The following is a 12,763-nucleotide window of genomic DNA, read 5'->3' as shown; positions in this document are numbered from 1 at the left end:
CGAGTCATACACTTCGATCTATTTGGCTCTTTTTAAAACAAAATAAATACTAGAATCGTCATGTTTTATACATTGTTGTCGTTTAGTTATTGAAACTGATATTATATCATTGACAAAATTGATTGTATATGATTATGTATCAAAATCTTGAATTTTTAACTTCGAGTATTCCCTTCCATTTGTATATTGCATGAGGGAAATAATACTTTTTTGCGATTGAAATCGTATTGTATGAACTGCAGGCTTTGTAATATTAGGCCAAGCTTTTGTTATCGGTTCATTGACATTTTAAACATCAAAAGTTTTGTTAATATTGCACCAGGCCGCAACAAGTTTAAAATTTTTCAAGAATTTAAACGCTTTAAATTTCCGCAAGAATTTATAATAGTAAAATTTTTCACAAAATAAAAATAGATTTTTAAAATTCCCACACCATACAAATGTCAACATTGGTATCGTCAATCTTCTGGGGGTCTCCAAATTGAATCAAAGAAAAAAAGAACTTGGTTCGATATTGGAAGAATTACTTGGCTGTATATCTTGTTAAATGACATATGTACATTGACGTAGAAGGGATTTCCATTCAAAGGAGATCTTTAAAGTTGGAAACTTAGCGCGGACACAAAGACAGGCTTGCATGTGTTGGCCTGACACGCTTTAATAATCGGACCGTTAGTCGAACAGACAAACTGTGCCATAATCAATGCGATTGGATTGTGTTCGTTAGTACATGACCCGGCAAGAAATTATAGCGGCCGCCCTCCCACCTCCTCCAAGCGTTCTATATCACCTTAAGCTACGTACGTACGTGCATTGTTTTTGTTTTGGTCGTTAATGCAACACGTACGCACGGTAGAGCATATAACCTCTAAACATTTACTGGAAGGACTTCAACTAACAGCCTTAAGGTGGCTTCACTTGCGGAACTTGGACTGTCTTTTAATAGACTGGACAGACTTTCAGTGATGGATTTATCCAGGGACCGAAATCAACAGATCAACCATTTCCACAAGTCGTCTTCACAATTTACCATCAGCCCTAAGAATGCCGGACGCCTGGTGCATTCTCAGCGCAAATCAGACGACGAGAAGCATTGTTATTTGCTACAGATCTCATTCCAAACCGTGTACTGTGAAGCCGACATCCCCAACTCCTGTTACAAGCGACTTCCACGACTTGTCAATGGCATTCCTTTGGGGGCAGGACAGATGGCTCGCGACCAGCTTTCCACAATAAGGTGGAAATATGTGGAAGGGAGCAAAAATCTGCATACGTTCATGTCCACCCCCATCTCCCAAGAGGAGGCTGAGGAGACTAAACGCGCCCTGAAGGACCGCATGATGCGGCAGTCCCAGGAGCTGTTCGGGGACATCACTGTCAAGGCCACGGTCATCCTCTCCCAGTGTGTTCATTTTGACGACGAATTCATCATCAACGACATAGCAGTCCCGAACGAGGAAGGACTCCATTTTCGGGATTGACGTAACAGATACTTTAGCAGATTTTAATATTGCGAACCCTGTTGTCTTTCAAGATTTACGATAATGCGATTTCCTCCAGTATTAATCGACTGTTTTACCGGTTTGCGTCTTACCCGATTTTTAATCTGTGATAACATGTGTGGATTATCAATATTTAATGGTTTTATGTTTGTTATCTATTTATTATCTGTGACTGCAGCTTTTCCCCTCCATTGTACATGCTATCTAGATTTAGGGCGCATTGTCTTGTAATAGATAAAAGGTGTAAACCATGCAGCTATATACATAAAAAACGTACACAGAGAACGCAGTGTTGTTGTCATTAACATTCGGGGGAGATATAAACCACTGAGCCCTGGCCAGACTCCCTACCAAGTCTGTCTGCCAACATAAAACAGATGTGGGCACGGAAATTCTATACACACATCGCACGTACTTGTTTCATCAGTAATTAATTAATATTTACGGACACGTTTCATTAAAGAATTTCTGAATGAAAATTTACGCGTCTATATTTATTTAACTATATCCGTACACGTAACCAGAGAAAAACCCAGGAAACACTTGGTTACTTTCACTTTATAAAATGGGATATATAATTCTATAATAAATAGAGACATGTGTTTAGATGCAAGATATATTTTGGTCAAAAGTTCCATTACATGGACGAATAATAACAGTTACACATGTACAGCTTTACGAGGAAAATGGCGCCTGGCGTTAAAAATATTTAAAAATTAAATTATCTAGCTCCTCTACTATAACTCATACAGGTGCCTGATGTTAAAAAATATTTTTGAGGAACGCACCGAGAATGTTTGCGATGGTCATAGATACCATTTGACATCGATTGAGTTATGTTATTCATTTTATTTGGCAGACATTAGTTTACAACATCTTCTCCATACTGCACTCGACATATATTTGCTCTATTAATGCATTTTATGGCAAGGTAAGGATTAGATATCTACACTGTAGTATACATAGCCCTTACTGCAGTCCTGATAACCCTATTCTGTAGAAGAACCCGGCGTTCAAATGGAAGGATTAATCTAACGATTTACAAGTGGTATACGGCTGTAAATAAATAAAGAAAACTTTTCTCGCACGTACGTAACATACATTTACAGATTATAAACATTTATAACGTTTCTAAACAATTTTCAAACTCGACAAAGTAGAGACAAAATATATAAACGAGAATGATTTATTAATTATCATTTTAACTTACTTTTTAAAAGTTTTCTGTTTTACGTACATACTACATGTATATACATAAAAATATGGGAATACATTTTAAATAAATTATTCATATTTCTACAGATCCAACGTTTAAAAGAAAATTAAAACCATTCTTTACTTCATTAACACAATTATTGAAGTTGAATTTCGTGGGTATTTTTTACATGCTGGACAAGTACATAAAACCCAATCTTGCAGAAAAAATATCAAAGCTGTTTAATATTGTCAATATTTACAACTTAGAAACCTGCAAGTGCATATGTGCGGATCTGGCGGAGAGGAAATCGAGGGGTCCAGAACCCTCCTCATAAAATTTGAAATTTATTAAAATCACATGAAAAAATTACTGATAGTAAGCCTTGGAACACCACTCCCTGAAAACACAACCCCCCCCCCCCCAAAAAAAATAAAAAATCCATGATCCACACATGAGCACTGAATACAGCAAGAAAAATAAATTCTCGATTGAAAATGGAATGAAATTAAAATGCATTCAGTTAATTTGTTGGAATAATGAATAAAGAGACCAAGCATTTTGACAATGCATCTGAAATTTGCATGAACTTGCATTTTACATTCTTCATTAAATCAATTAAAATCAACTACTCACAATGGAGAGTTGTATCATTTGAGTGACCAACCCCATTACAGTAAGGGGCCTCAAAATTTACCCAAACATCAACGCAGTCAATAAATTGTAATTCCTATCTTGTAAAAAAGTCACATCTTTAATCACAGAAGAGTATTGAAATAATCAATAACTTAACAAAACAATGAAAACACAAAAAGAAAGTTTAAATACATTCAAGGAATCTTTCATTACCTAAATACAATCAATGCCTTTAGCTGTAGTTATTGAATAAAACCATTTACATTCATGCAAATGTCATATATTTCCATTATGGTAGTCTAGTTTGGGTTCACAGCAAAATCTTGTATCATTAAATCACATGAGAATATTCTACTGTTGGACTCCTTATGGAGAATATTTATTATCTAATAAATAACAGTACACTGATCAGTCCACCTGAATTCCTGTGAATCGGGTTAACAACTCGGACTTAGAATTTGACACTTTGTCTATGGCTATTTCCATATCCTTCATTGTTACAGGTCTTAGTTTATCTATTTTCATTTCACTGAAACAAAATTTTTAAAAAATAAATGCATGTAAAAATCAGAAAATATGTACCTAAGGGTTTATAGAAGGAATTTATTAAAAGGTGAGCTTTTCTTACTAGAATACACAATGGGGGCAAGAATTTATAATATTGATGGATTACAATAAATTCAATCTATTTTCAATATTGAAAATCTGTACACCTATACATTAAGATATAAAACACATTAAAAAATGTGGACTCACTATAAATCATCAGAGTGTTTGCCTTGTAAGAGTTCTCTGATCCTATTGGTCGAGGCAACCCGACACACCTCCTTTAAGTCACTTCCTGTCATTCCTGCTGTTTGTTCGCCTAATTTCTCATAATCTAAATTCTACAAAAAAAATTTGCATGGGTATAGAACTAACAATTATTTGTTGAGCAAACAACAAAGAAATACTTAATAAAAGTTTCAAAGGATGCTATATGAAAAATGAAAGTTTTGACGATAAAGGATGCTATCTTTTGAAGTCATCATTTGATCCATTTAAGGACCTTTTTCAATGTTGAAATAATTTTTTAAAACATTTTTTATACATACCTCTGTATCTTCAAAACCTAACACAAGATTTAATATGTTTATCCTTTGGAGCTTTTCCTACAAATGATACAAAAAGTTTCCATATATTACAATGTACATAAATCCTGCTCACATGCAAAACCCAAGTTCAAAAAAAAAATGAGCACATAAAAACTTATTCAATTTCCATCTATGAAAAATTTATGAAATATCAAAATACATATATCATTAGTTAAACATTAGTTTTTTACTGGTTTCTTGATGATAAATTGGCACGGTAATCTTCTAAGAATGGCTGGATCTATGTCACTGGGGCGGTTTGTGGCTGCCACGATCATGATGCGACAGTTGGGGTCCGTGATGATCCCATCCCACATACTCATGAACTGAGCCTTAATCATTGCTGTAGCTTCGTGGTCCTGGGAACTTCTGGATCGTAAAAAGGAATCTACAAATGTTGCCAGTGAAACTAATTGTAAATCTGTTGTTAGCAGTAAATGGGTACGTCAGGAAACATGAACTGAGCCGACGCAAGAGACATGATCCAAAACCTTGAAATAACACATAACATTTTGCTATCCTTTAAAAGTTTAACCATTGCTAAGAAGAAGATTCTATAACTTTTGTAATGGAAGACAGGTCACAATAAAGGAGGAGCAATAACCTCTTCCCCATGAGTTGTCAAACTGATCAAAGATTTATGAATACAATGTCCAATAACTGAGAAAAATATATCTCATTTACCAAAACATACTAAAAGTTTATGAATGTCTTGAGATAAAAAAAAACCCTCATACCTATTTCATCTATGAATATAATGGCTGGCTGTAGTTTTATAGCCTGTAAACAAAAAGATATTAAATATCTTTATTAAAGATATTAAAACAGGATCGCAAAACTTCTGTATGATAAGTTTAGCAAACATCAAACTTACAGCAAAATATCATCTATTAATGACGGCCAACAAGCTAAAAAGTTAAATATATTTTGAAATAAATAGCTGAATTCAATGCAGTTTTGTTTCTTTGAATGTTCTAACCATATATATTAACTTCTTTCTCTATAAGGACATTAACCCCAACCCTATCCTGACCACAATCAGATTACTAGTACCGGTACATGTACTACAAACTGACCAAAGTGAACACTGCCTCTGCTCTCTTCTGGGATTCCCCATACCATTTATCAACCATGGAAGAAACCTTGAAATTGATAAATCTGGCTCCTGTATTAAAAACAGAGAAATTGTAATATTTGTTTCATTTTCAAACATGATGAATACTGTCATAATAATGCAAGGAATTAATATCTGCATAAAATTATAAGAAGCAACCCTCGGAGATTTTAAAATCTTGCTTTTAATTTTCAGGTAGTTTTAAACTATGATGAAATTACAACAAAAAAATTGGTGCTGGTGATATATTATTCTCATGATTTGTTACAAAACAGTGGAATTGCAGAATTAGGTACTCTGGTAATATTTAAAATAAAAAATTTATAGTAGTCAATAATGTACTGCAATGAAGTATACCCTTGAAACATAAAATGTTCCTTGGTACTAAGATTTTCGAATTTTTCGATATTTTTTACCTGCATCTTTAGCAATGGCTTTAGCTACCATTGTTTTGCCACATCCTGGTGGACCATGTAACAACAAACCTATTGAAGATGAAGAATTGAAAAATACAAGATAAATCTCTGAATAAAATACATTATGTTGGTAAAATAAAAATAGCACTACTTAAAAAATTAATTCTGAATCCAAAAAGATATACTGGTACTGACCTTTAGGAGGTTGAAGCAAATAAGAATTTTGAAACAAATCTCTCCTTTTGAAAGGAAATATGACAGTTTCTTTGATCGATCTGATTACATCCTCCATGCCGCCAATGTCATCCCATGACACGTCTAACCTTGATGGCTCAATCAGATCAGCAGCAAAACACAGCTCATAATCTGTCAACTGGAATAGCCGCAATTCTTTTTACCGTAAATTCTTTTTTTTTTGTGATTGAAAAAGGCATTCTTAATCATAGATGGTTACTTTTAAGTGACAAGGTAATTTTTAACAACTATAGTTACCTTCACTCCAGACACCCCTATCCTTTTCATCAGTTCCTTAGCCTGTAACATAAAGAATTATCTCTTTAATTCAGGCAGATAAATTTACAAATTAATTGAGTAAATTCATTGTTATATAAAACTCTGGCACTACAAGCGGATATGAGGGCTGTCCAAAAACTTCAAGGACAATTGCGTTTTTGTCATTTTAAACAGGTTTACATATACATACTGTGTACCGATCGAAATATTTGTTAATATAAAATTCCAAATCTAACAAGGGTGGTTCTGAAGGTTTTCCATAACATTAAACTAAAATCTGACTGTATTAAAAGGTCAAGGAGAATATGCATGGCCAAGTGTAAAATTTACCCAAACTTCGTAATGAGATTTAAAATTCAAATATGAATATTTACATTTTTTTTTTGCATGTCCAGACATAGTAATCTTCAATTGTGATGTAGTGTGAACTTCATTTTCGTATGTCATTTCAAGCTGTTTTTTAAATGCACAGAGGATTTTGAAAAGAAATTACAGCAAGAACATGTCTTTAAAAACACCAGGAAAAGCAATGTCGGCTGACCCCATAGAACAGCACGCCATCATAAAATTCTGTGTCAAATGGGTAATACCCCCATAGAAACAATTAAAACAAATGATGGAGGAAACAGGAAAAACATCAAATTAGTTTGAGATCTTTTATCTACTAGCAATTTTCTGATGGATTTGCAATTGTTCCCTCTTGCCAGACTGTGAATGCAGCATATAGTTCTAAAGTAAACCAAAGACTATGACGTCATTAAAACGCCGTTATAACTAAACATCAGACTTGGCCGTGCAGTTTGTATATGTAATGTATATGTATAATGACAACACAAATGAAAGAATTTAGATTGCTCTGATTTTTACACATATACATTATCATACTCAATATCAAAATACTATATTACTCTCCTGAAAATGGGGTCGTTATTTTGAATAAAATTACGAGATAATGGTGGAAGCAGAAACTTGGGACAAAGTATAAAAACAAAATGTGACTGAAGCCCATTTAATCTCAGCGAGATTTGTCGAGACTGAAAAAATTTTGAGAGACGACCGTCAAAAATTTTTCAATCTCGACGAATCTCGCTGAGATTAAAGCCCATTAACTGGTGATTCTTGTGTAACAGGATAGAATCATAGGTGAAATAAAAGAGGAAAAACTTGACCATGATTCGAACTCTGGTCCCATGGTCTAGTGCCATGCTCTGACATTGGAGTGACAGTCACAATGGCATTGAGTAGACAATATCTTACATTTTTCATGGTAGTTTCAATACAATTACTTGGGAGTGGGTGTGTAATGTCACCTGAACTTGTGCCTTGTTTAAAGATTAAATAGTTTACAAATTGCATATATATGTCTAAAATACCCCTAATACAACACACACATAGAGGATCACTGTGACCATATTATAACGGATGACCCCTGCAGGCATGACGCAATAAATATACAAAATACATGTATGTATCGTCATTTGAGTTTACCCTTTTTTCAGCCGATTTCTTTTCTTTTCTTGTCGGGTCCATCATATCCAGCAGAATTTTGCCGAGGACAAGAGAAAGACCCGCAGACAGGGCCAACCTTAGAAGAAGAGATGTAAACTCGGTCATCTTAGACGGAGCTTGTGCCACATCTACGGCCTCCACCTTCACAGGCTGGGTGACAGCTTTCACCGACTCGTACACTTGGTTCCACAAGCCACTTACAGACATTTTTAATAACTATCAGAAAGAAATACGTTACATTCTAATCACTGCTTGGTCCAATCATGACAAATGAGGACTCCTTGAAATTTCCATCGAGATCGGCATGTCGTCAATTAACTTTTAGTTAAGTTGTACTTGGGACGTCGGTACATGGCTTTTTTCTTATTGGCAAACGTTGGCGTTTTCACAATTTAAAAAATAAAACTCATCTTGGCTACTTTGACTATTTTGACAAATGAAACAGGCGAAACCGGGCGTTCAAAAATTACAGCAAAACATGTTTAAAACGAAATACCAAAGACGAGCGTTTAATTATAAAAAGTTGTGTAAGAGATTGTAATTGATATCGAGCTATAACAGTGCTTTACATCTCACCACAAGCTTTAATAGGATCAGACTTGAAATTTTTGTGTGAAGAAAAAAGAAGAAGATTAGGCCGACAGATGCAGGTCTATGTACAAGGCTTTCAACTGACTTTATCCACAGAGAGAGAGAGAGAGAGAGAGAGAGAGAGAGAGAGAGAGCACAATCGCTATATTTAAATGGCATTATTAATTGACCATCTAGTATTGTCTTTATAAAAATTATTTTCAATTTTAAATAATGCAATATATTGTAATATCAATCATGATACTTTTATATCATAAAGTAAAAAAACCTAAGCACCATATGTGCCTAGTTCGTTTTTGATTAGGGTGAGTTAACCATGCATTGGACACATACCTATAATCACCCTATAGTTTTTTTTTATATTTGAAGAACACATACGCTTATTTACCAATCCATATACGCCTGTTACTCAAAGATAACTTTTGCATTGATGGCCTTACCTTAAAGGGACTTGGACACGATTTGACTTAAAAAATTTCAAATTTTATTTTTCCATTTTCAATGTTTATACTGATAAATATAGAAGTTTACAATGCTATGTCAAAATTTGAAAGTCAAATATCAAGTTATAAGCAAGATACAGAGTTTATAATTCTTTCTTTTTAAACAAAGCTCGAAAATGTCATTTTTTACAAATGTGTTGAATTGGTGTAAGTTTCAATCAAATGTATCTTTCTTTTGTTGAAAATAGTATTCATGAAGATATTGAATTAGTTAAAATTGTTTTTTACATGTCATTTTGTCTACGAAATGGTAATTCTCTACACATTTTTGTAAACAACTATAAGACTCGAGCTTTGTTTACATAACAACCAATTCTTACCTCTGTATCTCGCTTGTAACTAGACTTCAACATTCAATATTTTGGTCAATCATTTAAAATGCACCCGTTAACCATTTTATACATAAAAAATAAAAAATAAATTTTTTGATCTCAAATCGTGTCCAAGTCCCTTTAATACCATTATCAAAATTTGGGGTGGAAGTCAAAATATACAACTCAGTATGTAAATAGAGCTGAGATAAACGAGATACGCGGACACTCTACTCATTTCCGGGGCTGAAAATAGGGTTGGGAGTGTGCTTTTCTTACGGCGTTAGTTGCGTTAGGATAATTGTGTGCTTAGATTCATTGGAATCGCTAGAAAATTGCACACAGAACACAAGAGAGAAAACCAGACTCAAATCGGTGCACAAATAAATATTTGGCGTTGAATTAAATTTGTATCAAAAAAGAAGAATCACTTGAACGTCATAGTAGCCTCCCTTGGATACATGGAGGAACAATGGTCACTATGATGGATTTGTTAGCGATACAGAAATTGCTCGTATTTCGCTTATTTCTGGACGAATTTCGCAGTTGAAACAGATTTTAGAATGGCAATTGAATGCTCTTTCGGTTGGTTACATTTATTTTTAGGTAGGAAGAAAGGAACACATTATCCGTCGTTGTCGACGTACAGGAAGCGCCTTAGTCACGCAGCGCTAGGACGCTGTGCGGGATCCTCGCTGCGCATGCACAGAACAAGGCGCATCCACTAAAATGAGTCAGTATCACGGGCAGCACAAACGCTGGTAGGGGTGGAAGTCAAAATATACAACTCAGTGTGTAAATAGAGCTGAGATAAACGAGATACGCGGACACTCTACTCATTTCCGGGGCTGAAAATAGGGTTGGGAGTGTGCTTTTCTTACGGCGTTAGTTGCGTTAGGATAATTGTGGGAATCGCTTGAAAATTGCACACAGAACACAAGAGAGAAAACCAGACTCAAATCGGTGCACAAATAAATATTTGGCGTTGAATTAAAGTCTGTTACTAAGTTTGTATAAAAATAGAAGAATCACTTGAACGTCATAGTAGCCTCCCTTGGATACATGAAGGAACAATGGTCACTATGATGGATTTGTTAGCGATACAGAAAATGCTCGTATGTCGCTTTTTTCTGGACGAATTTCACAGTTCAAACAGATTTTAGAATGGCAATTGAATGCTCTTTCGGTTGGTCACATTTATTTATAGGTAGGAAGAAAGGAACACATGATCCGGCGTTGTCGACGTACAGGAAGCGCCTTAGTCACGCAGCGCAAGGAGGCTGTGCGGGATCCTCGCCGCGCATGCACAGAACAAAGCGCATCCACTAAAATGAGTCAGTAACACGGGCAGCACATACGCTGGTAGGGGTGGAAGTCAAAATATACAACTCAGTGTGTAAATAGAGCTGAGATAAACGAGATACGCGGACACTCTACTCATTTCCGGGGCTGAAAATAGGGTTGGGAGTGTGCTTTTCTTACGGCGTTAGTTGCGTTAGGATAATTGTGTGCTTAGATTCATTGGAATCGCTAGAAAATTGCACACAGAACACAAGAGAGAAAACCAGACTCAAATCGGTGCACAAATAAATATTTGGCGTTGAATTAAAGTCTGTTACTAAGTTTGTATCAAAAAAGAAGAATCACTTGAACGTCATAGTAGCCTCCCTTGGATACATGAAGGAACAATGGTCACTATGATGGATTTGTTAGCGATACAGAAATTGCTCGTATTTCGCTTATTTTTGGACGAATTTCATAGTTCAAACAGATTTTAGAAGGGGAATTGAATGCTCTTTCTGTTGGACACATTTATTTTTAGGTAGGAAGAAAGGAACACATGATCCGGCGTTGTCGACGTACAGGAAGCGCCTTAGCCACGCAGCGCAAGGAGGCTGCGCGGGATCCTCGCTGCGCATGCACAGAACAAGGCGCATCCACTAAATTGAGTCAGTAACATGGGCAGCACATACGTGGGTAGGGGTGGAAGTCAAAATATACAACTCAGTGTGTAAATAGAGCTGAGATAAACGAGATACGCGGACACTCTACTCATTTCCGGGGCTGAAAATAGGGTTGGGAGTGTGCTTTTCTTACGGCGTTAGTTGCGTTAGGATAATTGTGTGCTTAGATTCATTGGAATCGCTAGAAAATTGCACACAGAACACAAGAGAGAAAACCAGACTCAAATCGGTGCACAAATAAATGTTTGGCGTTGAATTAAAGTCTGTTACTAAGTTTGTATCAAAAAAGAAGAATCACTTGAACGTCATAGTAGCCTCCCTTGGATACATGAAGGAACAATGGTCACTATGATGGATTTGTTAGCGATACAGAAATTGCTCGTATTTCGCTTATTTTTGGACGAATTTCATAGTTCAAACAGATTTTAGAAGGGGAATTGAATGCTCTTTCTGTTGGACACATTTATTTTTAGGTAGGAAGAAAGGAACACATGATCCGGCGTTGTCGACGTACAGGAAGCGCCTTAGCCACGCAGCGCAAGGAGGCTGCGCGGGATCCTCGCTGCGCATGCACAGAACAAGGCGCATCCACTAAATTGAGTCAGTAACATGGGCAGCACATACGTGGGTAGGGGTGGAAGTCAAAATATACAACTCAGTGTGTAAATAGAGCTGAGATAAACGAGATACGCGGACACTCTACTCATTTCCGGGGCTGAAAATAGGGTTGGGAGTGTGCTTTTCTTACGGCGTTAGTTGCGTTAGGATAATTGTGTGCTTAGATTCATTGGAATCGCTAGAAAATTGCACACAGAACACAAGAGAGAAAACCAGACTCAAATCGGTGCACAAATAAATATTTGGCGTTGAATTAAAGTCTGTTACTAAGTTTGTATCAAAAAAGAAGAATCACTTGAACGTCATAGTAGCCTCCCTTGGATACATGAAGGAACAATGGTCACTATGATGGATTTGTTAGCGATACAGAAATTGCTCGTATTTCGCTTATTTTTGGACGAATTTCATAGTTCAAACAGATTTTAGAATGGCAATTGAATGCTCTTTCTGTTGGACACATTTATTTTTAGGTAAGAAGAAAGGAACACATGATCCGGCGTTGTCGACGTACAGGAAGCGCCTTAGTCACGCAGCACAAGGCGGCTGTGTGGGATCCTCGCTGCGCATGCACAGAACAAGGCGCATCCACTAAAATGAGTCAGTAACACGGGCAGCACATATGTGGGTAGGAGTGGGAGTCAAAATATACAACTCAGTGTGTAAATAGAGCTGAGATAAACGAGATACGCGGACACTCTACTCATTTCCGGGGCTGAAAATAGGGTTAGGAGTGTGCTTTTCTTACGGCGTTGGTTGCG

The 12,763-nt window shown here is 36.1% G+C and overlaps 2 protein-coding genes across 2 annotated transcripts; one reads left to right on the top strand and one right to left on the bottom strand.

The window, feature by feature from the left end:
- Positions 1-496: 496 nt before the first annotated feature.
- Positions 497-1,787, top strand: LOC136270131 (uncharacterized). The gene has a single exon (XM_066066722.1). It carries the CDS (start codon positions 966-968, stop codon positions 1,479-1,481), a length of 516 nt encoding a protein of 171 aa, XP_065922794.1. The 5' UTR covers positions 497-965; the 3' UTR covers positions 1,482-1,787.
- A 1,645-nt stretch (positions 1,788-3,432) lies between these two features.
- LOC105318376 (outer mitochondrial transmembrane helix translocase) lies at positions 3,433-8,343 on the bottom strand. The gene is made up of 10 exons (XM_011415439.4): positions 7,998-8,343; positions 6,489-6,530; positions 6,192-6,369; positions 5,997-6,065; positions 5,543-5,631; positions 5,204-5,246; positions 4,658-4,854; positions 4,428-4,484; positions 4,090-4,220; positions 3,433-3,862 (listed from the first exon to the last, which is right to left on the bottom strand). The coding sequence occupies exons 1-10, from the start codon at positions 8,223-8,225 to the stop codon at positions 3,742-3,744; spliced, it is 1,155 nt and encodes a 384-aa protein (XP_011413741.3). The 5' UTR covers positions 8,226-8,343; the 3' UTR covers positions 3,433-3,741.
- Between the last annotated feature and the right edge of the window lie 4,420 nt (positions 8,344-12,763).

The sequence above is a fragment of the Magallana gigas genome, chromosome 7 (assembly GCF_963853765.1).
Source record: "Magallana gigas chromosome 7, xbMagGiga1.1, whole genome shotgun sequence".
Lineage (NCBI taxonomy): Eukaryota > Metazoa > Mollusca > Bivalvia > Ostreida > Ostreidae > Magallana > Magallana gigas.
Note: the sequence above shows the minus strand (reverse complement) of the source record. Positions and strands in the feature narration are given on the sequence as shown.